The sequence below is a fragment of the Musa acuminata genome, chromosome BXJ3-11, assembly GCF_036884655.1.
Source record: "Musa acuminata AAA Group cultivar baxijiao chromosome BXJ3-11, Cavendish_Baxijiao_AAA, whole genome shotgun sequence".
In the NCBI taxonomy this organism is placed as follows: Eukaryota; Viridiplantae; Streptophyta; class Magnoliopsida; order Zingiberales; family Musaceae; genus Musa; species Musa acuminata.
In genome coordinates, this window is record NC_088359.1 from 30183478 (window position 1) to 30204348 (window position 20871).

General features: G+C 39.4%; 3 protein-coding genes across 3 annotated transcripts; all 3 read left to right on the top strand.

The window, feature by feature from the left end:
* The first annotated feature begins 252 nt into the window (after nucleotides 1-252).
* On the top strand, nucleotides 253-10168 carry LOC103972157 (COP1-interacting protein 7). The gene is made up of 12 exons (XM_018820819.2): nucleotides 253-899; nucleotides 1644-1823; nucleotides 2006-2126; nucleotides 2198-2237; nucleotides 2822-2874; nucleotides 3677-3738; nucleotides 4100-4252; nucleotides 4534-4754; nucleotides 5042-6642; nucleotides 7256-8161; nucleotides 8667-9057; nucleotides 9772-10168. Exons 1-12 carry the CDS (start codon nucleotides 841-843, stop codon nucleotides 9837-9839), a joined length of 3855 nt encoding a protein of 1284 aa, XP_018676364.2. The 5' UTR covers nucleotides 253-840; the 3' UTR covers nucleotides 9840-10168.
* Nucleotides 10169-10488: 320 nt separating this feature from the next.
* On the top strand, nucleotides 10489-14361 carry LOC103972158 (large ribosomal subunit protein uL22). The gene is made up of 7 exons (XM_009386376.3): nucleotides 10489-10604; nucleotides 10688-10724; nucleotides 11081-11121; nucleotides 12994-13224; nucleotides 13309-13411; nucleotides 13489-13556; nucleotides 14143-14361. Exons 1-7 carry the CDS (start codon nucleotides 10602-10604, stop codon nucleotides 14182-14184), a joined length of 525 nt encoding a protein of 174 aa, XP_009384651.2. The 5' UTR covers nucleotides 10489-10601; the 3' UTR covers nucleotides 14185-14361.
* Nucleotides 14362-18189: 3828 nt separating this feature from the next.
* On the top strand, nucleotides 18190-20375 carry LOC135652798 (NAC domain-containing protein 21/22-like). The gene is made up of 3 exons (XM_065174039.1): nucleotides 18190-18669; nucleotides 18993-19258; nucleotides 19801-20375. Exons 1-3 carry the CDS (start codon nucleotides 18411-18413, stop codon nucleotides 20149-20151), a joined length of 876 nt encoding a protein of 291 aa, XP_065030111.1. The 5' UTR covers nucleotides 18190-18410; the 3' UTR covers nucleotides 20152-20375.
* The last annotated feature ends 496 nt before the right edge of the window (nucleotides 20376-20871 follow it).

Consider the following 20871-nt stretch of genomic DNA (forward strand, 5'->3'; position numbering starts at 1 on the left):
ACCACATTGATTTAAACATATTAAATTATATTTAAAATAAAGAAATAAATTATATTTAAAATTAAATTATATTAAATAAAGAAATAAAACACCACATTGATTTAAAAATATTAAATTATATTTAAAATATGTGTTGGATTTTTACACATTTTAAATGTGTTAGCAAATGCACCGTTCATCTCCGTCTATCCGTCAGTCTCTGTATCCGTCAGTCGTTGGATTTGTGCGTCTGTTCAAAAGGAAAGTAAACATCTTTGTTTATTTCTTCCCAAAAGGAGAAAACGAAAGTTGGATTCATTTTTAGTCTGCAAAGCTTCTCTTTATCTGTATTCGATCTTTGCAATATACCAAACCCTACTGTTGCAGTTCGGGAGTTCCTTTCTTGTGATCCCTCGAGGCCTCCTCCTTTTCTCCGGTTCTCCTCCTCCTCCTCCTCCTCCTCCTCTCTCTCTCTTATTGATTCTTTCTGAGCTCTACTTATAGTTTCAGTCGTCTTTGAAGATCTCCTTGGTACCTTAATTTTCAGAGAGTTCCAGCAGTAAAGCAGCTGTTCCGAAGTAGTCCGCCGCGGTTTTCTCTCTCTAAAAATTGTTCTATATACGCCACTTTCCTTAACCGTCTTTGATCGTCTAGGTTTGCTGCTTTTCCTCCGATGCATCGGCACTAGACGCATAAAAGCTGGACTTTTTGAGATCGGAACCTCGCTGCGAGGGAGATCTAACAGAGGCAGAGTGGGAGATAGAGGGCAGAGGGTGAGAGGAGAGAGAGGTGGAGAGGGATCAAGACCTAGTGTTTCTTTAAGGTCTTAACTTTCTTCCAAGATCGTTTCTTTGTGGTGTAATGAGGTCGGAGGCTCGGCTGGATTCCGCGGTCTTCCAACTCACGCCTACTCGAACCAGGTAAATTTCCAGATCCTTCCGATGCAATTGTTTCTTGTTCAAGGGTCCGATGAAGATGATGAATGAAGAGTCTCAGATGTTTCCAGATCAAAAAAAGTTCAGAACTTGAGAGGCTTTATGGTGATTTAGAATGATATGCCCGTAACATCGGATTTTAAGTTGATAAAATCTCTCTGGAATTCTGGTTTGCTGAGCTCAAAAAAGGAAAGAAAAATAAGAAAATTCTGCATGCTATTAACGGTGACTTTGGGAGCATGAATCTAGTCAGTGATGTACTGGTGGGAATCCTTGTTTGGTATTTGGAATGGTCAAAGTCGTTATTTCATTTAATCCAAAGCAATCTGCGTTGGGATATTCTCGACGGAATTGCAATTCATGTTATCCTGCATAGTTACTTGATGCGATGATAAGATTTTTGGTTTAGGTGGTAATTGGAATTATCGTTGCTTTTTCCAAATACCAGGATTTGTGATGAGTACGATGTCACTTGGATTGTTACGGATCCACCTCTGTTTCCATCCTTCATGTAGATCATTGCTTGTAGAATATAGTGCTTGATTGAATTCATTTCTGCGTTTTTATTTTGCTGTGACCATGGATATTGGCAACAATATTCTTGTGGTTTTGGCGAATCATTTCCAAATACCTCTGCCTGAGTGAATCATTTAAGGTGGTTTTGCTGGAATTCCTATAGGTCGATGAGTATTCTTGTTCATTATGGGAACTGCTATTCTTTTTTAACAGGTGTGATTTGATCATCATAGCAAATGGCAAGACAGAGAAGATTGCGTCTGGCTTGTTGAATCCTTTTCTTGCCCATTTGAAGACTGCCCAGGATCAGATTGCCAAGGGTGGCTATTCCATAATCCTTGAACCAGACCCAGAAACCGATGCAGCGTGGTTCACCAAGGGAACCGTAGAGAGGTAAGAAAAGGATCTCTCAAGTGAGCAATGCCACATCGAAATGTCTTAGTGCAACTGCTGTTCTTCAAACATTACAATATTACCTTCTCATTGAGCTAGTTGTATCTTATCATCTTGGAGAAACTTTTGGCATGCGGTCAAACTTTAATGCCTGATTTAATAACTAATATTAATAATAACAGGTTTGTTCGTTTTGTGAGCACACCTGAGGTCCTAGAGCGTGTGACGACCATTGAGTCTGAGATCTTGCAGATTGAGAATGCCATTGCCATTCAGGGGAATGATAATCTTGGCTTGAGCACTGTAGGTAGCCGAATTACTCATTTATTGTTTGTAAAATTCAAATGACATCGTTTTTATATGGCATCTGGCAGGTGGAAGACTGCCAAACAAAGTCAGCAGAAACTACAGAAGGTAGTTTTTACATTGACCTAATTACTTTATCTAGTTTTGTATTAATCCTTAGGAAAAATCCTAATGGTTTCAAACATCTTTTTGCACACAAATGATTGTGACTTGTATCCAATTTTCCAATATATCTAAAATAATCTTCTCAACACAAGCTGACTGGTCACCCAGTCATCTTCTGAGGAGGAACAGAATCCTTTCTGTTCCAGCAGGAAACCTTTTGTCAATCACACAAAGTATGTGAATCACATTGAAAAAAAAATCAATTTAAATTGCTAACAGTTATTTTACCTGTAATGAAGTCTGTTATGGCTTTTCTAGGGCCATTGATCTCCTGACCTCCTGATCAAAGTTAATTGTTCCTTTTTAGCAAATATGGGAATAACTTGTTAAGGAACCTCGTGTCATGCACCATGCTAGTTGCCTTTTCCATTGAACTTTCAAAGATTAGCTACTTAGGTGTATCTAATTGGCTTCAATCATCCATATGCATGCCATGAATTCTTTATATTTCAATGTTGGTTTCAAATTCTGTCCACTAATTACACCCTTGGCTGGTCTGACTTTGTATCATTGTTTGCTTATGGCAGGTACCAAGCCCTCCGGTGGTCCTGATGTAGGAAAGGCAATAGTTCTTTTTAAGGTATTGATTTGATTTATTTATCATACAAAATAAACATACAAATATTTATATATACACATACGAAACCTGTGAAGCACCAATATGAAGACAAATATGGAATGCCAATATGACACAGCAGTTGCATGCCGATACATCAAACATTGATAAGATAGGCCAGGGTGCAACACAAATATGATAAGATTGACATATTATGTTGAAGTTTGACATTAAATTAATAACTAAAATATGTAAAAGATTTTGATAAGTAATTACTTTGCTGGCACCTTTTGTCTGTTCATCATAAAAGAAATTTTCATTGGTAACTTAATACTAGAATAATGTATAGAAGACAAAAAAAATTATGATCAATGAAAAAAATAATTGTATTAATATTGTTCTCATAATCTAATGCTAAAAGATACAAATGGCGTATATGATTGTCTAAAATGAATGTTTTGTCTAGAATGGATGTTCTTATTGAGTATTATCACATGATCAACACTCATAAGAAAAGTCCTGCCGAATGTCTCTTTTCTTAATGAATATCTGATAGGCATCTCTTAAGCATCCTAAAATTATCCAATTCTTGAATAAATAATCATTTGAAACAAAAATAAAGAACTTCAAAAATGTATCTGACATTTAAAGAAGAAGTATTCTGCAATTCAGTATTTCACCCATATCACATTTGGTACAGTGGGATTCCAAGTAACTGTTTTCCATGTGGGCACATATAACATATAGCTACACATGCACATATTTATATGCATACATATTTGTCTCTCAGATGTTCTAAATGTGTTTTCTCCCTATTTTTTGGCAGCCTGCTTCACAACCAAATCCACTAGATTCTAATGGTTCCCCCACACAGGAGGAGAATTCAAAGTATGAGCAACTTAATATGTTCTCAACTTTTTTTCTCTATAATTAGTTCTTCTAAAGCATGCAAGAAAAGTAAGTAGGAATGTCCCCCAAATATGGGAGGGCAAATTATGTTATTTTTTTCATTCAGTATGTCAGAGGACTAGACAATTAACAAATAACAGAAAAGTGATGTAATTTTCATGTTTATGTTAAATGCTCCCAATATAGAATTATATATGCATGATTGGAATGAGAATGGAAAAAATAACCCTCTTGCTTTTAAAGATGCATATGCTATCTCCCATTGACACTACATTATTTTCATATATTGCATTGTAAGCATGAAATCATTCTCATTTCTTGTGAATAATATTTTCTGCAGAGTTCAACTTATAAAAGTGCTTGAGACCCGTAAAATGGTATTGCGGAAAGAACAGGGTATGGCCTTTGCACGTGCTGCGGCAGCTAGTTTTGATATGGATAATATGGTGGATCTGATACCATTTTCTGAAAACTTCGGTGCCTCACGTCTAAAGTAAGTTTGCCTCTGGTAAAATATATAAAATACTGCTTTTTTAGACTTTAGTTATTTTAATTTCCTAGTTGACAGGTCAAATTGTAAGAATCATTCAGCAGTAGTAAAGAATTAGATAACTGGGATTATGATTGATGTTAAAATCTGGAATCTTTGGATTAAATGAGAAAAGGAAGAGTAGTATGAGAGCATGAGACAAGTTAAGTAATCATTGTTTGAGAGGTTTTTTTCATCTTAGATATGTCCCTCATAGTTTTAATTTCTTCCACATTAACAAATAGGGAAGCGTGCTTACGATTTATGGAGCTATGGAAAAAAAAGCATGATACTGGACAATGGCTTGAAGTTGAAGCTGCAGAAGCAATGTCAATTCGGTCGGAAGTTTCTGCTTTAAATGCCTCGGGCATTATATTTGCTGCAGATTCTATAATGCAGAAAGATCATGGTGATTCCCGATCTGTCTCAGGTGGCGATATTGTTACAGGGAGCAATGGAAAAGCTGGTATATGTTCTGAATATGAAAGCTCAGATAATTCTGGATCTAAGTTTCTCATGAGAAAACATTCATTTGTAATCTTTGTTCTATACTAAAATATTCTCGTAATTTTATTTATTGTAATTCCATCATTAATAATGTAACATGACTCCCAAAACCAATGCATGCATGAAGACAGCCAGAAACTGTATGCAAATTCTTGCATGATGCTATTTTTTTTCTAGGTTCACCCCCATTTCAGTTTTCTGTATATCCTTCACTGTAACTTAAGTACGTTTGCTTCTTCTGTTCAGACAAACAAATCCCTTCAGATTCAAAGGTGCCACTGGGACACCAGGAGCATTTTCATGGTCGTTTCCAGCATCCCACTTATCCACAATGGCCTATGCATTCTCCAGCAGCTCCTCCGATTTTTCAACCTTATCCCATGCAAGGAATGCCTTATTATCAGAACTATCCAGGGAGCATGCCATATTATCATCCTCCATATCCTCCAATGGAGGATCCTAGATTCAATAGCTCTCACAGGAAGGGGTCGAAAAGGCAGTCAGTGGATAATAAAGATACTGAATCTGAGACCTGGGAAAGGAGTACACGTTCACAGGATAATTCAGATCAAAATACATCAGATCTCGAGGAAGAAGGTTCTCATGGTCATAAATCTCATAAAAGAGTTGGTCGGTCAGGAAAGAAAAAGTCTGGTGTTGAAGTCATTCACAACATTAATTACATCACATCTAAGAAGCATGTTGTAGGCGCATCGGAAAGTGACTCACAATCTGTCACTGAATCTGATGTTGGAGACGAAGATGTGCATTCTGATGCACGAGAAAGAAGGCATAAGCACTCTGTGAGGACTTCTAAGAAAGAAGATGGTCGAACAAAATCTGTAGAATATTCAGATGCCTCTGGCCATGATAAAGCTGCATATGAAGAGGAGGCAGATTCTGGAAATTGGCAAGCATTTCAGAATTTCTTACTAAGAGCTGAAGAAAAGTCGAGAACATTTGATGGAGACATGTTCACAGGAGAAAAAGAGCCTCGGTCGAAGAGAAAGCAGAGCAAAGGTGAAGCTGATCCTATTGTTCTTCCTGAGCGAGTATATGGTGATTTTCATGACCAGAGGATGGTAGGCTTTGATTCAGTTAATGGGAAAGCAATTCGAATGAAGCAGGCAGCTTCTGATGATCAATTGCTGGTTTCAAGTAATGAAAGAGATTCAACATATGACCAGTTCAAGGAAATAGGAAGTGGTGGAGGAGCATATCGGCGGATGAGCAGTGATGAATTCATGATTCATGGGCAAGAAAAGCTACTCAGCTTTAAGAGTCCTTCTGACCCACTTGTTGATAATGTGGATGAGCATGATGGTGATGCAGTCAAGAGCTCCTCATACAACATAACAGATGAGTCCTTCTTGCTTCCTTATAGGTCAGGTTCACAGGATCCTGGATCAGACAGCATAATTGCTATTGACATGGATTCTGAGTTCCCCTCATCCCTTCAAAAAGCTAAGGATTCATATGATAAGGGCAAAAACCAACTTAGGTATGAACCAGATGATTTGTCCTTGGTTGCTGGACGTGGAATGGAAAGTGTATCTATAGGATATGATCCAGCAATGGACTATGAATTTCAGAGTCCTATTGAAAATGCTGTCAAGCAGGAAGCCAGTAACCAAGAGGTTCTCTCGGCGGTCACTAAAGAAGAATCAAAGAAATTAGAAAAGGGGAAAAACTTAAGAGCCTCAAATGATAGCATGGAGAAAAGGAGGAGAGATGCACTAGTGAAGAAAGGGACATCCTCAAGGCTTAACCAATTGACTGAAGCACAAAAGCGAGCAGACAAGCTGCGGTCTCACAAAATTGATCTACAAAAAATGAAGAAAGAAAGGGTACTTCTCATGATCGGTCCTACATTGATTGTCTGGATTATTTCATGAGTGTTAGTCTAATTGTTAATTAAAGAGGAAGTTAAACAAGAGTGGTTAGATGAATCCTGAAAAAATGAGCTTAGACTCCATATTATTTTAATTTCTTCCAAACAACATAAGACTGATTGTGTGTTCTCTTATTTTCTTTGTTAAATAATTCCTTCAATCTCTTTACCAGTCACAATTTGCTAGTTTTTGATCCTCGTAGGCTCAGATGTTAGTACCTTATTGGAAAAAGTCCGTAGCTTAAGTAAACAAAGATGGTGCACTCACAATCTTAGTCCTATTTTATGTTGTTCATATTAGTCTACTGTGAAATCTTTTCCTCTAATAGTTCACATTGGGCTTGAAATTGTGTTTCACATTTCTGAACAAGTATACTAAACATTGTAAGAAGGTATTATATACTGTAACTCAGTCAACAATTAATGAGCTTTTAATTCTTTGTTGTAATGTTGTTGGTTTAGAAGTCTTGTAAATTGTCAAGTACAACTGTCGGAAAATTTCTCCCCTTCTAATCCCTTGCAATTTTACTTGAATGCTTGGCTGACTTTGTCGGTATTTCCACTTTTAGGAAGATGAAGAGAGAAAACGTCTCGAAGCTTTGAAAATAGAGAGGCAAAAGAGAATAGCTGCAAGAAGTAATTCTGCAGCCGCTAAGTCACCATCGACTCCACAGCATACAAAGACCCGTTCAGCCACAAAGCCTTCACCAAGTCCTTACAGAGGATCAAAGTTTAGTGATGCAGTGCCTGTTTCTTCACCTTTGCAAAAATTGCCTATTAGAAACTCTTCAAACGGATCCAGTGATGCTCAGAAATCTACACAATCTAGCAGAGTAAATGGCAGTAACCATGGGTTAACTCGATCAGCATCTTCATTACCTGAGGTTAGGAAAGAAAGTAATGGACTCATGCCAGAAGCAAAGACAGATTCTATTCGGATGAAAAGACTCTCTGATCCAAAAAGCAGTAATACTCACTGTGCTTCCTCAGTGAGGTCTGTAACTACAGACCAAGTACCTAAGAGAGGCGTACCTGATGACTCTCAGAAAAAGATTACTGCAATTATGCAACTGGACAAAAGCAAGTCAGCAACTCTGCCGGAGCTTAGAATTAAAACACCAAAAATGTCATCTGAAAGAGTTGAAAAGGAAACAACTAGCAAAGACACATTGCAGAAAGGGACTGGAAGCAAAGCTTCTCAGGTTTCTGATAGCATCAACAGAAAATCAACCAAGGAGAAGCCATCTAGCAGCAGCGACAAAAATCCAGTGATTGAGAAGACAGTTGTCTGCCTCAAAAATAATGTAGTCACTGCTCCTGTTGTCCGTGAATCCGATGATATGATAGACACAAAAGAGAGATCACATGGAGATGGTCTGGGTACAGGATATGCAGCTATTCATGCTCCACCTTCACCTATTGTTATAGTTCATTCTGGTGAAGTCAAGTTGAATAAACAGCTTAGTTCCTACGAGGTATATTTTATCAAAGAAAAGCTGCACATGTTTTAATTCGATAATGCAAAGATCACTAATTTAGTTGCTTGTATGAGACTATGAGTACTTTTCTGTTGCAAGCAAAATTATCTTCTTACACAACCTGTTTCTTAATGTCACTAGTGTTTGATAATTTTGATTGAGTTATTTCGAAAGCAAATAGCTATCTGTATTTAGTTCATTTCAGATTTCAATGTTTGCTCCTGTAATGTTGATGGTGCTATTTAGTGCTTCTCTTTTGCCCATCGATCTTAGGTAAGCTACTTGTGGAATCAATAGCACTCAAACCAACTTACGTGAATCTTTTTGGTTATGCATCCAAGTACATATATTTTCTTGACCAAGAAGAAAAAAGACACAAGCTTTCTGCTCTCAGTTTTTGCTTAGAGCACTTTGATCTTTCATAGATTAAGTTTCCATCTTCATTTCTAAACAATTGCTACTTGTAGGCTGATTATGGATAAATGTTTGTCATGCTAATCAGGTGGTTGTTCCGTACTCGAGCAATGAGCCTCAGCCCTCAAACTTGAGTGCAACAGAAAAACCTTATCAAGCCCCTTATGCCAGATTATCATCATTGCATGATCCTGTTACCGGTAATTTAGGATGTGAAGGAGGTGTACCTGCATCTGCATCAGTGTCTGAAGTGGCTGCAGTACATGCTGCTAGTGCTACAGTACATGTATCCAGTTTGGAGATTTCAAATTCAGGGGATCATACACATGAGAAGCCATGGAGCAAGGAATTTAAAGGTTTCAGAAAGTTGTTGAAATTTGGTCGAAAGAGCCACGGCTTAGCTTCAGGCGATGGTGACCTTGATGCAGATGCTTCATCTGTTGATGATCAAACAGTTGCAGCTGCTACGTCCAATGATGGTATGATCTCAGCTATCACCAACTGAAGTTTGTTCATCATTTTTGGACTAGCATGTTGGTTTATTTGCTCTGAATTCACCTAATCAAGAAAAAGATTTATCGGCCTTGATTACATTTTTAACCTTAGCTAATTCTATAAAGATTCTTGCCACAGCAAGTAGTTCACTTTCCTACTATTTGTCTGCAATTACATGAATATTTGGAAACTATATTTATGAGTTTGCTAGTAAGAACTAAATTAGTCTGATATTGCTGCATTACAGTCTTCACTGGAACTATAGAGAAGTGATTGAAACAGTACATTTTTCTTTCTGCTTCTTGAATTCTTCACTTTCATGTTTCTGTGGTTGCCTCCTTCACAAACTACCTCCAAGAAAATAACTACCAAACTTGGAAGTTCAGGCATTACCACAGGCATATCTGAAGCACTCTTCTTTAATGATATGTGCATCTGATAGGTCTTCATGTATTTTTCTGTTCATACACTGAATAATCTCATGTCTCTCGATGATTCTTTCATGTTGGAGGCACATCAACTTAGTGAGAATGATGTAGCTAAACAGTCCAGAATTAGCATGAAATGAACTGATAGTTCTCAATACTTTCTGGCCAAAATCTTCTTTTCTGCCTTTTCCTCCTAAAAGGAACAGCTATCTGCTTGGATTTTATTTTATCTCGACAGGGGTTTCTAAAAGATTAAATTTGCTGCTACAGTTTCTCGTCCGTTCTCCCTCCTTATGCCCTTCCGTAGTAAGAACAGCGAGAAGAAACTGGCAGCATGACGAGCGATGTTCTCCAAATTTTGTCAAGCAGGACGAGAAAGATAAATCAAGCTGAGGAAGATGAATCTGCTTCTGTCAAGTAAATAGTATGTGTGGGATGAGATATTTTGGGTTTCCAAATTAGCCATACACCATTGTTTTGCAACCATAGTGTAAGATTTGTGTTGTTCCTCACCTGTTCATATCATTGTTGGTCCATTTTGGTGCCTTTGTTTGTAAAATAATAGTTCATGTGGTTGGATAATTGATGCAAACTTATATCTTGAAGCACTCGATTTGTAATGTGATCTATCTCGAGAAGCAATTTGCTTAGTGTATCAGATTTAGGATGTCTTCGTGTGGTTATTTGTGATGAGATGAGATATGATGTCAGGTTCACGTAATATGGAAATGCTTCGAATCACCCGCTCGCCTACCAGTCTTGTTGTTGGAAATAAAGCCGGGGCCGCGTGGGACCCACTTTTTTTCTGAGAAATCACTGCCCTCAAACAAAAAGTCAGGTATTCCAGTGGGTATGCAAAGTGTATTGCCTAAGAAGCGAGGCCCAATAATCTGATTAGGCCCATTAGCTTACAAGGCTGACTTTATTAGGCCCAACTTTACCAAGGCTCACATTTCCGGCCCAATTGAACAGATTAGAGTTTTAAGCCGACCGGGTTAGGGTTTCCAATGTTGTTGTAGAGCCGCCTCGTCTTTAAGCGAGCCTCTCCCTCCGGCTGCCAGAGAGTGGGAATCGGAGATCGCGAAGAATCTTTCGAAGCCATGGTACTGTCCATTCTCCTCTTCTCTTCGATTCGTTCCGTTTTGTCGTAATGGGCTACTAATCTGATGTTGTTCCCTTGGATCAGGTGAAGTATTCGAGAGAGCCTTCTAACCCTACCAAGTGTAAGTGGCTTCCGAGTTGTTCGTTCAGTTTGGAGTCTATGTTCTGGTTTTGTTCGATCCCCTCCGATGTTTAGAGTTCTGCTGTTGTTAGTATGTGATGTTTCTTGGAAAAACCGAAAAAAAATGATCTTTTGGGTTATATTTGATCCAAACATCAAGCTATATTCTGAGCCCAAGATGTAGTTTTGCCCCTATCTCCCGCGATTTGGTAACGATTTGGATCTACGGTCTTCATCGTCGGTTGTTTCCGTTGGTGATGGTGCAAATGTCTTCTCGAACTTTCGATGTGGTCGTCGCCTCCTTGTGTATGATAGTCATTCCTTTTGATCGAGCTCATATTTGTTTGGTGTTTGCAGCTGCCAAGGCCATGGGTCATGACTTGAGGGTTCACTTTAAGGTGCGATATTAGTCATTATTGTACGTGTACTTATTCATTGGTAGTTTAGATTGTTTTTTTATTTTTTGTGTTTTGTTGTTTGTTTGTGCATCTGTGCAAATTCAGGGACTATTATTAAGGCTGCTAAATTAGCACTACAAGCAATAGATGTTCGTGATATGTAAATTATGTGCCTCATGGATAGAGTATTGAGAGTTCTTTGAGAAAGGAAAACCTTTCAGAATCCTTGGTAAATAATTGAACTTTGACAGTTAGGCTGAACACTTAAATTACTGACTTGGTCGCGTCAATAGGTAAAATATGTATTTCTAAACTTACTTAAGTGACAGTGGGATTAATTACATAGAACACTTAGGAGGCAGTAAAAACATGTTTTTACCTGATTGAGGATGTAGGGTTATTATAATTTTTGGTATCTTAGATCTTCAGAAAAATTTCCATTGTAGTTTTTGGTTGATTTGGTTTTTGTCATTGTATTTAAGCCTTTATGATGCATGATTTGTATTATTCGAATTTCTATATTCTAGTATTTATATTTTTTAAAATAATAACAGTCGTGTTGCATGTCTATCTGTCACTTGATTTTCATTCTTAGTGACTAGGTCGTTACTTAGCTTAGAAAGTCTAAGCACTTGCAATATCACTGGTAACTCAATGTTCAGTGAATTAAATTTATGTAAATATATAACAAAGCAGATAACAGGGAGTTTTTCTTGTCAGGAAGATGCTATATAAACATTCCAATAAAAGTCTGATTTCAGAACTGTTCATTTTATTACTAAGTTAAATCTATCATTTTAGCGTACCGGTGAAGGTTATATTTTGTTAAGTATGGAGAGATATTAAACATGATATAGTTTTGTTTAACTCCTAGTTCTACCATAGACTCTTGTTTCAGTCTTCTGTTCTATGAATCTGTTGCATTTCGGTCAAAATTATATGCTTCAGTTCCAATGGTTAATATGTTTATTTCTGACACTGGATGATAAATTATGATAGTTAACTGATGTTTATTAAGTCCAACATCAAATTAGTTTTTACTATCTATCGTATGATATTTGATTGTGTTTGATCATTTTCTGATAAATAAGGTTACAGTAGTTAATACCTGTGCTTTATGTTTGAGTATTTGCATATATCTATGAATAATCTTATGGTTGGAAGAACTAGATGTTCCAATGAGTATTTGCACATATCTATGACTAATCTTATGGTTGATATGTGCTAATGAGTATTCGCACATATCATCGTAAAAATCATTTTCAATGACCTAAAAATAATTTTCAGAATGCTCTGGTCTTTTTTCACCAAGATGAAAGTGGACACATAGATGGGGCCTTCTAGAATTCATATCTATGGATGAAAATGTGGTCTAATAGAGAAGTACTAAACTTTCTTGAAATTTTCTCTTGTAGTTTGTTCACATATCCATCAACCTAGTGAATTCCTTGGTTGTTTATTTTAATTTTTTAGGATGAAAATTCAGTGGGTTTTGCATCTGGTCCCTCTGGTTTTTTTAGTTAAATCCTACATGTAAGCATGTTTCTGATATGCGATCTTGTAAGTACTAATTACATATTTTGGTATGTATTTTAGCTGTTTGATAGGGATGGATAATCGGGAAACTTTGTTTTTTTTTTTTACTTAAGTAGATTTGTAATGCCATCGAAAAGCATTGAGCACATTGAAAATTTACAAATTTCAACTGCATTATGGTGCTTTTATATCGGCAGACAAGCCAGTTGTTTACCCATGAATTTTGCTATATGATAAGATATTATATTCTAATATTCTGCATAGGTATTATAGCATATACAAGTTTCATTATGACTGCCTGATCTACGTGCTCAAATGATGTAATGATGTCAACAGAATACTCGTGAGACAGCTCATGCGATTAGAAAGCTACCCTTGTCAAAGGCCAAAAGGTACCTTGAAGATGTAATAGCTCACAAGCAGGCTATTCCCTTTCGGAGGTTTTGTGGTGGTGTAGGACGTACAGCTCAAGCTAAGGGCCGGCACCCAAATGGGCAGGGCCGGTGGCCTGCGAAATCAGCCAGGTTCATTTTGGATCTTCTCAAGGGTGCCGAAAGCAATGCTGAGGTATGAAGAGATGCAAACCAATTTTTCCATCTTCAGTGCTTCGCTTCCATTGCTTAATTGTTCTTGTCCATTTCTCTTATTTAGGTGAAAGGTTTGGATGTTGATGCTCTCTTCATATCACACATCCAAGTGAACCAAGCACCAAAGCAGAGGCGCAGGACTTACCGCGCCCATGGTCGAATCAACCGTAAGTCTCACTTATTGAGCTAATGTTTCAGGTTATTTTTTGTTTGGAAATGATATTTTTTATTTATGTCTTGGCAGCTTATATGTCCTCCCCGTGTCACATTGAACTGATCTTGTCAGAAAAGGAAGAGCCTGTCAAGAAAGAGGTAATTGCTTGGGCTACTTTGCTAACTTCTAAATGGAAAATTAATGGGAAATTTTGCTGCTTGGATGCCCGATTCAGATTGGCTTATGCATTGTTTAGAATTGGCACACTTTTTTGGTATTGTTAATGGATTTGTATGCATTGCATCATTCATATTTCTTGACTGGTCTCAGCCCCTCTGCCTGCACTTTTTCTTTCTTTGCTCTGCTTTCTCTGCTGCTGATTCAAATCTCCTGTCATAATTGCCTTCTTTTGTTGATTTGCTGCTGTATGGATTCTTACTGTGCTGCTATTGTCATCGCTGAAAGTGATGTATCGCACTGTTATGGCTATATGTGTATTGGTTCTGCTTTCTTCTCGCCCTTTTGTTTCACTGTTATCCCTTTGCCAATGGATGCTTCTCGGCTTCTCTCTCTTGATTAGCAAAAATCTGTTTGCTTCATTGTGACTTGATCTTGCTGCTCCCACCTCTTTCTCAGTCATCTTTCAGCCTAAGCTCTAAAAGACTTGTACTATCTGTTTTTATGCTTGTTTATTATTTGATCTTAGTCTTGTTCTTACATTCTGTTGTGGTGTTAATGCTGCAGCCTGAGACCCAGATTGCTCCCAGTAAGCCCAAGAAAGCTTGAGCAATTGATTAGAAGTGGAACCTCTTCTCAGTCAGAAGTTTTGTGAAAGATACTCTCATTTGATGTTTGAATTAGCAGTTTACTTTCTTTCATTGTGGTGTTGAACGTGTCTTCATGAGCCTTTGGTGAACATTCCGGTTGTTTTGTTCAATGCAGAAAATATTTTGAAGGATTTAATGATTCTCTCTCTCTCTCTCTCTCTCCTTAATTGTATCAGCTTATCGATACAGTAACATTGATGATGAAACACTACTAGTCTCTCCTGCATCAACAGTTTACAGTTAAAACATCGACAATGAGGGCCGCAATATGTCACCTCCAGCCCGTGGAGACGAATCATTCTTCCTGGACCCATGCCAGCCCCATGCACGCCATTATTCCCGTCCATGATGTTGCTGGGAATCACAGCCAAGACGTTCGAGATCTGCAATGGCGGATGCCGACGTTGGCGCTCCTTTTGCAGCCACCCGATGCATGACCGCCGACCGACGACCACCACTTGTCCACGTGCGGCCGCTGTCACGCTCTTCTCTGCACCTGCCATCGAGGCTTGTGCTCGTGAGCTGGTGACGCAGCTCCCACGAGAGAGACTTCGCCAACTTGGAAGTCATTGATTAGCTTGTAGCTCCATAATTTAGTTCAGTAGATCTCCTCCTCCTTGCTAAATCCCAACCATTTCAGACGGCCTTTGTACAACATTCGAAGCACTAAATCCTGTAAATGTCAGAAGATCCACTTCCTTGTCCTGTTGCCAGCATCTCGTTTGATGTTTTCTACGCTCCATCCTTGTAGTTTCTTACCTGTTCATTCTTTAATCTGCCTGCTGGGGTGCGGTCCTGTGATCCCAACAGAAGCAGGCGTCTTTGTCCGTCTTCTCTTTGGAGTAAGCTCTCTCGCCACAGATGCGTTCGAGCTTCGCTTTCAGCCGGATCAGCTTAAACAATGCTTGCAGACAACCCTTTACCACTCTCCCAAGTCACCAACACGATCTTTTGCTGAACCCAAGCTCTTCTCGGCTACATCGGGCAAATATTTTAGTCCTGCAACAGCAGCAGATCTCCTTGTAGTGAATTATTGATGGCAGCCTCTCGAGCACGGTTGGCGTGGATGATCCGTCCATCCTCGGTGCCTGAGACACTGATACGATGGCGACCTTGCGGTGTTGTATGTGCAGGTCGAAGATCTCTTTCTCGAGGGCCGGTGTGCAGGATTAGCAGTAGCTCCTCATGTGTTCGTCATGCAAGTAGCCATCTTCATTGAAGTGAATTGTAGGATTACAGAGCCAAACGTTCTAAATTGTCACCATCTTCATCTGTGAACCAAATATTTGGCTTTTGGATCTGCCCCTGTTAAGAAAATATTTAGATCCATGCTTCTTGTCAGCAGCGATGGCTGATGCAAAACCTATCCGATTCATAGTTTGCTAGCCGGTAATTTTCTTAGATCGATACAAAAACTTGTGTTCTTTCCACGTGAACAAAGGGGCCCTAATCAGAGTTCTACGGTTGTTGTACAGTACACATGCTTGCATTAATCAATGCAAATGATTCGTTCTACTGATGGAGACGAGGACGCGGATACTTTTTGTCTTCTTTGCTTCTGGTGACGAGGAGCTGATCAGAACACAAGCGGAGGGTGATTTCTGCTGTCCATGGTGATGACGATGACGATGATGATGATGATGCTGTCACAGAATGATTGAGATGATTATGATTGGGGAGCCGGCGACATCGCGGCCGCCGAGTAACACATGTCAGCAGAAGAGGGTTGGCCGACCTGCCGGCAGTGTCCGCCATCTGCGGTTGCTGCAAGAAAGGGAGGACGGAGCCGTCACTCTTTGTACAAAGCCTTAAGCTTCGTGAGCTATCAACGGCATGGCGAAACGCGGGAAGAGTTCCCAATCATAGAGCTTAATAATTGCATCTCGTTTCCTTTTCCAGGTGTTCTTCCTCAAAGACCACCACTGCCTTCTCCTCCCTCCACACCCAAACTGATGGAGGGCTGAGACACAGCTCACCGATGGGGCCTCCCGATGAAGACAAACTGCCCCTCTTGCGCAGTACTCTAATGGTTTCCACCGGCCAATGAGAACACCTGTAAGAAACAATCCTTTTTGACCCTCCATATACTGGATCTCGACTCCACCAACAGCTTTCTAGCTTCTTCTCGATCTTCCTGCAAAAGATCTTTTGCTGCGATGCCAGAAAACTCCATGTCCCCTTCACCAGGCTGTGGTAACACCACAATTCATTGTGTCTGCAAGGGACAAACTCGGAGTAGCACAACCTCATCTGGATGCTGCCGATGAGACCACACCTTGGACAAGTCTTCTTCATGGCTCTTTGTCTTCTTGCTTCCAAGTCTGGTCCCAAATGCAACGTGATTTCGCAATTGGAAGTGGGAGCCTTTGATGAATCCACATCTGATTTCACTCTGGATGACAGCAAAATGCAATGTGTTGTCAATAGTATTTGCAGGTTGGTCATACAAATGTCAGGACCTAAGTGATCCCATTAACTCACCCTTTGGACACATGTTGGCCCCCATATGGGTGCGAGCGTAGTGTTCCTTTCGCATTTCCTTTCCCGTTGGTTCAGATTTCATAGGAAGGGAAAGCTCTGTCATACGTTGTCCGCTCATGGAAATGTCGAGACCCCTATCCACGTAACCTTTTCACGGTAAGATAATATTGTTCATAAGGTGATCATAGTTTACTCGAGAGGAATATATTTCCATCATTTATGGAATGATTTTATGTTGTCTCCTTGTATTTATATTTATAAATTTATTTTTTTTTCCTTGTGATTCTTTTTTAATTTTCTCTTTTTTTTTTCTTGTAATACCTTAATTAATTCCATATCAAAAATAAATAAAATTAAAATTTATCTGATGAATATATTACTATCAATTTCAACTCAAATGTTTTGATCAGTGATTTGGACTTAATGATATTTGGTATTAAAGCTAACATATGATCTCTTATTAAGACATGATGAGACTCCAGTAGGAAAAATTATTTGTGGACACGATTTTATCCTTTCGGAGCATGTGAGTTCTAAAAAATATTTTTATGAGTAAGGGAGACTCAATGGACTTATGATCTCTTAGTTTTCATACTCTTCAACCAATGTGAGACTAAATGACCTTATCAGTGCTCCCTCTCGTAGGAGGAGCCAAGGACTCATAGCTAAGGTACACGACTCGGGTGCGAGTTTGTTCGACCGAGGTACAAGCCTCGAGATACTCCTCAATCAATGTAGGACTAAATGACCTTATTAGTATGTAAACTTTTGATGAGTCCTACGTAAATTAATTTATGAGGATTTAATTGATGTATTACTATCAATTTTAACTTAATTATTTTAATCAATTATCCCTTGAATATAAATCTAGGATGGCCTATTTTTTCTAAATAAAGATACAGTATTTTTATATGATTTGAATTGATAAACTAAGTAACATGAATATTTATGTACTTTCTACAACAATAACAACAATATTCATGTACTTTCTACAACAGTAAAAGAAAAAAATAATTCATCTATTTTCGGAGTCCTAAATTGATGTATGTGTTCTTGAACTCTAACAAAAGAAAGAAAGACTAATCGACTGCCTACGATCGGAATGCTGCAAAACCTAAATGGGCAGACAGCAGACTTGTTTAGGTAGAACTGAAGAGTTCGTACAGATGACTGGCCAATGCTCCCGTATCACTCTGGCGAAATGAATCGAATCGAACAACAACGCATGAAGATCCATCAAATCTTTCACACTGCAAAACATGTTATTATTGTGCCTGCAAGTTCAGACCATGGCTTGTGCAGATCGAATAGAACAAGCGAAAGAGACGCCACTCCACGCGTCGCCATGAATAATTATACGCGACGATGCCGCCTTGTCCAATCACTGCCCCATGCCAACTTGTCATCATCAGAATTATTTCTCGTACGTAAGCTCATTCTGCAGTTAAGCATGGAGTCGGAGAGCCTTATGGAGATTTCTTGTTACCGCGGTCTTCTCTGGTTCTTCGGCACAAGCATCGGTCCCTCGACATAGTTATCGGAGATTGCGACGGCTGTACACGCTGCTTCTGTGGATGATAGACGCGATAATCCAATTCGTAGGGGCAGCTTTCATGGCTGAACTAGCCATTTAATGCACCCATCTTCTATATAAATCCCCCCCCTCCCCGGCCTCCTGCTCCCGGGAATTCAAGCTCTCGTAGGATGTCCGGATCCTCAAGCCTGGATCAGATCTCTTTGAGCAGCTCAAACACCCTATTCTTCGAGAGAGTGTTCAGGTGTACGGATAGAATGGGATTGAGAGACATAGAATCCACGCTGCCACCGGGGTTCAGGTTCTACCCGAGCGATGAGGAGTTGGTCTGCCATTACCTCTACCAGAAGGTGACCGATGGATTTAGAACCTCGGAAGGGACGATGGTAGAGGTGGATTTGCACACTTGTGAACCATGGGAGCTTCCAGGTGATTCGATTAATCTCATTCCTTTTTAGCTCTCATATCATATTAGGTTCCTTGAAACTGATGCATTGCATCATATGTTGGGATGATTTATTAGAACATGAACTTCTTTTTCGCCCTCTTTACAAGAGTTTCGGTTGTTTGCTTTCACCTCATGACTCGTTAGGTCATTGTGCCACTGCTGTAGATGTTGTTTCGTGGAAGCTCTATGTGATGTGAAGCTTTGGTCGAAACATGCATACTTGCTTAGCCAAAGATGTTTGTTTCATACAAGTCAAAATTTTAGGGTTGCTTCGAAATCTAAAATCTTGCTCGATGGATGATAGATGTGGCCAAACTGAGTGCCAACGAGTGGTACTTCTTCAGCTTTCGCGACCGCAAATACGCTACGGGATCGCGAACAAACCGAGCAACCAAATCTGGCTACTGGAAAGCCACCGGGAAAGATAGAACGATCTGTGATCCAAGGACACAGGCAATGGTTGGGATGAGGAAGACGCTGGTGTTCTATCGAGGTAGAGCTCCGAATGGAGTGAAGAGCGGCTGGGTCATGCACGAGTTCCGATTAGAGACCCCCCATTCACCTTCCAAGGTATCAGATCCACCATTTGCAATTCTTCTCTTCCACATACATACTCGCTGCAACAACACACGACAAGGACTCCTAACACAATCGATGACATATAGCTTATGCTTTTGTGATTCCTTTACGCTGTTAATTGATGATTATGTGTTGGATTAGTGTTCTTCCTTTTTCTGAGATGAGTTTTTTCTTCAGAGATACGGTAAGCATGTATGTAGCTATTCAACTACTCTTTTGGTGAGAGACAGATGATAGGAATCTATTGTGGTGTTATATCTATAGCTAGTTATTGAATAATCAGTTCACATCTCAAAGACAGGAGATGTTGCGTAAGATGCTTGCAAAAAGACATGTCTATCTTCATGACCTGTTTGGACTATTTAGGTGGAGAGTAGATGCCAAAATGTACAGCTTTTAATGGACTAATAGCTCTCAAGAACTTTTAGAACCGTATATGAAAGCTTGCAAAGAAAGAGATGCGCTATGATTGTTCTCATATAGCATGTCTCAATGACTTGCATTTCTCATTTGGATGTGCTCTTCTGTGACAGGACTGGGTTCTGTGTAGAGTCTTTCACAAAAGGAAGGGGGACTCGGAGCATGACGAAGCTGGTTCTTCTTCTCTCGTATACCAGCCGACGATGCCTGATGCGTGCCATGACCAGCAGCTGGGCTCATCACTCTCTGCTGCTCTCCTACAGCAGGATGACACCAGCCCAAACCCCTTCCTGATGAACATGGCACTGCTGCAGTGCAACCTTCTTGACCTCCCAGAGGAGATGATGGGGAGCGCACCGATGGCGGGGATGAGCTCAGGGTGTGAAGATGAGTTCGGATGCTTGTCGGAATTGGGATTGGAGCACAGCATTGGGGAGGAAGGCATGGTAAGGTGGGAGGGGTAGATTAATCCTACCCTTGGGATGGACCAGTGGGATTGATGTGGGAGTTCTACATGCGTCCAACAGTAGACTTAAATGTTGATTTGGATTTGTAGAGAGTGATCGCAATAGATTTGTGTAGGATGTTAGCTAGTTGGAATATTATAGTACTACATAATATCATTTGTAAATGCTTCTATTTCTTGCTTTACAAAAGCGAGAAGAAAATTTAGATTTGTTCTTTCTAAGACTCATTTGCCGATCTACATTTTGGAACTCTTAGGATCTCTCCCCTTGGGATAAAAAACCAAAGCTAGAACAGCTTCCAAGGATTTGAGATAGATTCGGTGTGTATGGAGCTGAAATCACGATGAAGAAGAAGAGGGTGCAAATGCGGCTAATGCAGTATGGCATGCGTGCATGTAAGCGTGCAAAGCGGCAGCGCGTACGTTACACTCGTGCATGCATGCGACATGCACAGTGCTTCCGTCCCTTCTCTGTCTCTCATGTTATTGTGTTGTGGAGTCTCCTACGTATTCTTTTATTTCTTATCAACTCCCAGTTATTTCTCGACCACTGTGGTAGAATGGCTTTGGTTTGGGAAAGCATGATTGCTAACATATAATAATAATATATAACATTGTTGTCTTTGTCATCCAATAATATATAACATGTAGCAGTAAATTATTATTATTTTCATAATAGAGAAATAGAAAGATAATAGTAAAATAAAATAATAACTAT

Excerpts from the sequence above, each read along its gene's own strand:
- LOC103972158 (XM_009386376.3), top strand. Across the intron at positions 13,225-13,308 it reads GTGCCGAAAGCAATGCTGAG|GTGAAAGGTTTGGATGTTGA; the intron begins GTATGAAGAGAT and ends TCTCTTATTTAG. Across the intron at positions 13,412-13,488 it reads CGCCCATGGTCGAATCAACC|CTTATATGTCCTCCCCGTGT; the intron begins GTAAGTCTCACT and ends ATGTCTTGGCAG.
- LOC103972157 (XM_018820819.2), top strand. The coding sequence starts at position 841 with ATGAGGTCGGAGGCTCGGCTGGATTCCGCGGTCTTCCAACTCACGCCT. Across the intron at positions 900-1,643 it reads CTCACGCCTACTCGAACCAG|GTGTGATTTGATCATCATAG; the intron begins GTAAATTTCCAG and ends CTTTTTTAACAG. Across the intron at positions 2,875-3,676 it reads AGGCAATAGTTCTTTTTAAG|CCTGCTTCACAACCAAATCC; the intron begins GTATTGATTTGA and ends ATTTTTTGGCAG.
- LOC135652798 (XM_065174039.1), top strand. The coding sequence starts at position 18,411 with ATGTCCGGATCCTCAAGCCTGGATCAGATCTCTTTGAGCAGCTCAAAC. Across the intron at positions 18,670-18,992 it reads TGAACCATGGGAGCTTCCAG|ATGTGGCCAAACTGAGTGCC; the intron begins GTGATTCGATTA and ends GATGGATGATAG. Across the intron at positions 19,259-19,800 it reads CCCCCCATTCACCTTCCAAG|GACTGGGTTCTGTGTAGAGT; the intron begins GTATCAGATCCA and ends CTTCTGTGACAG.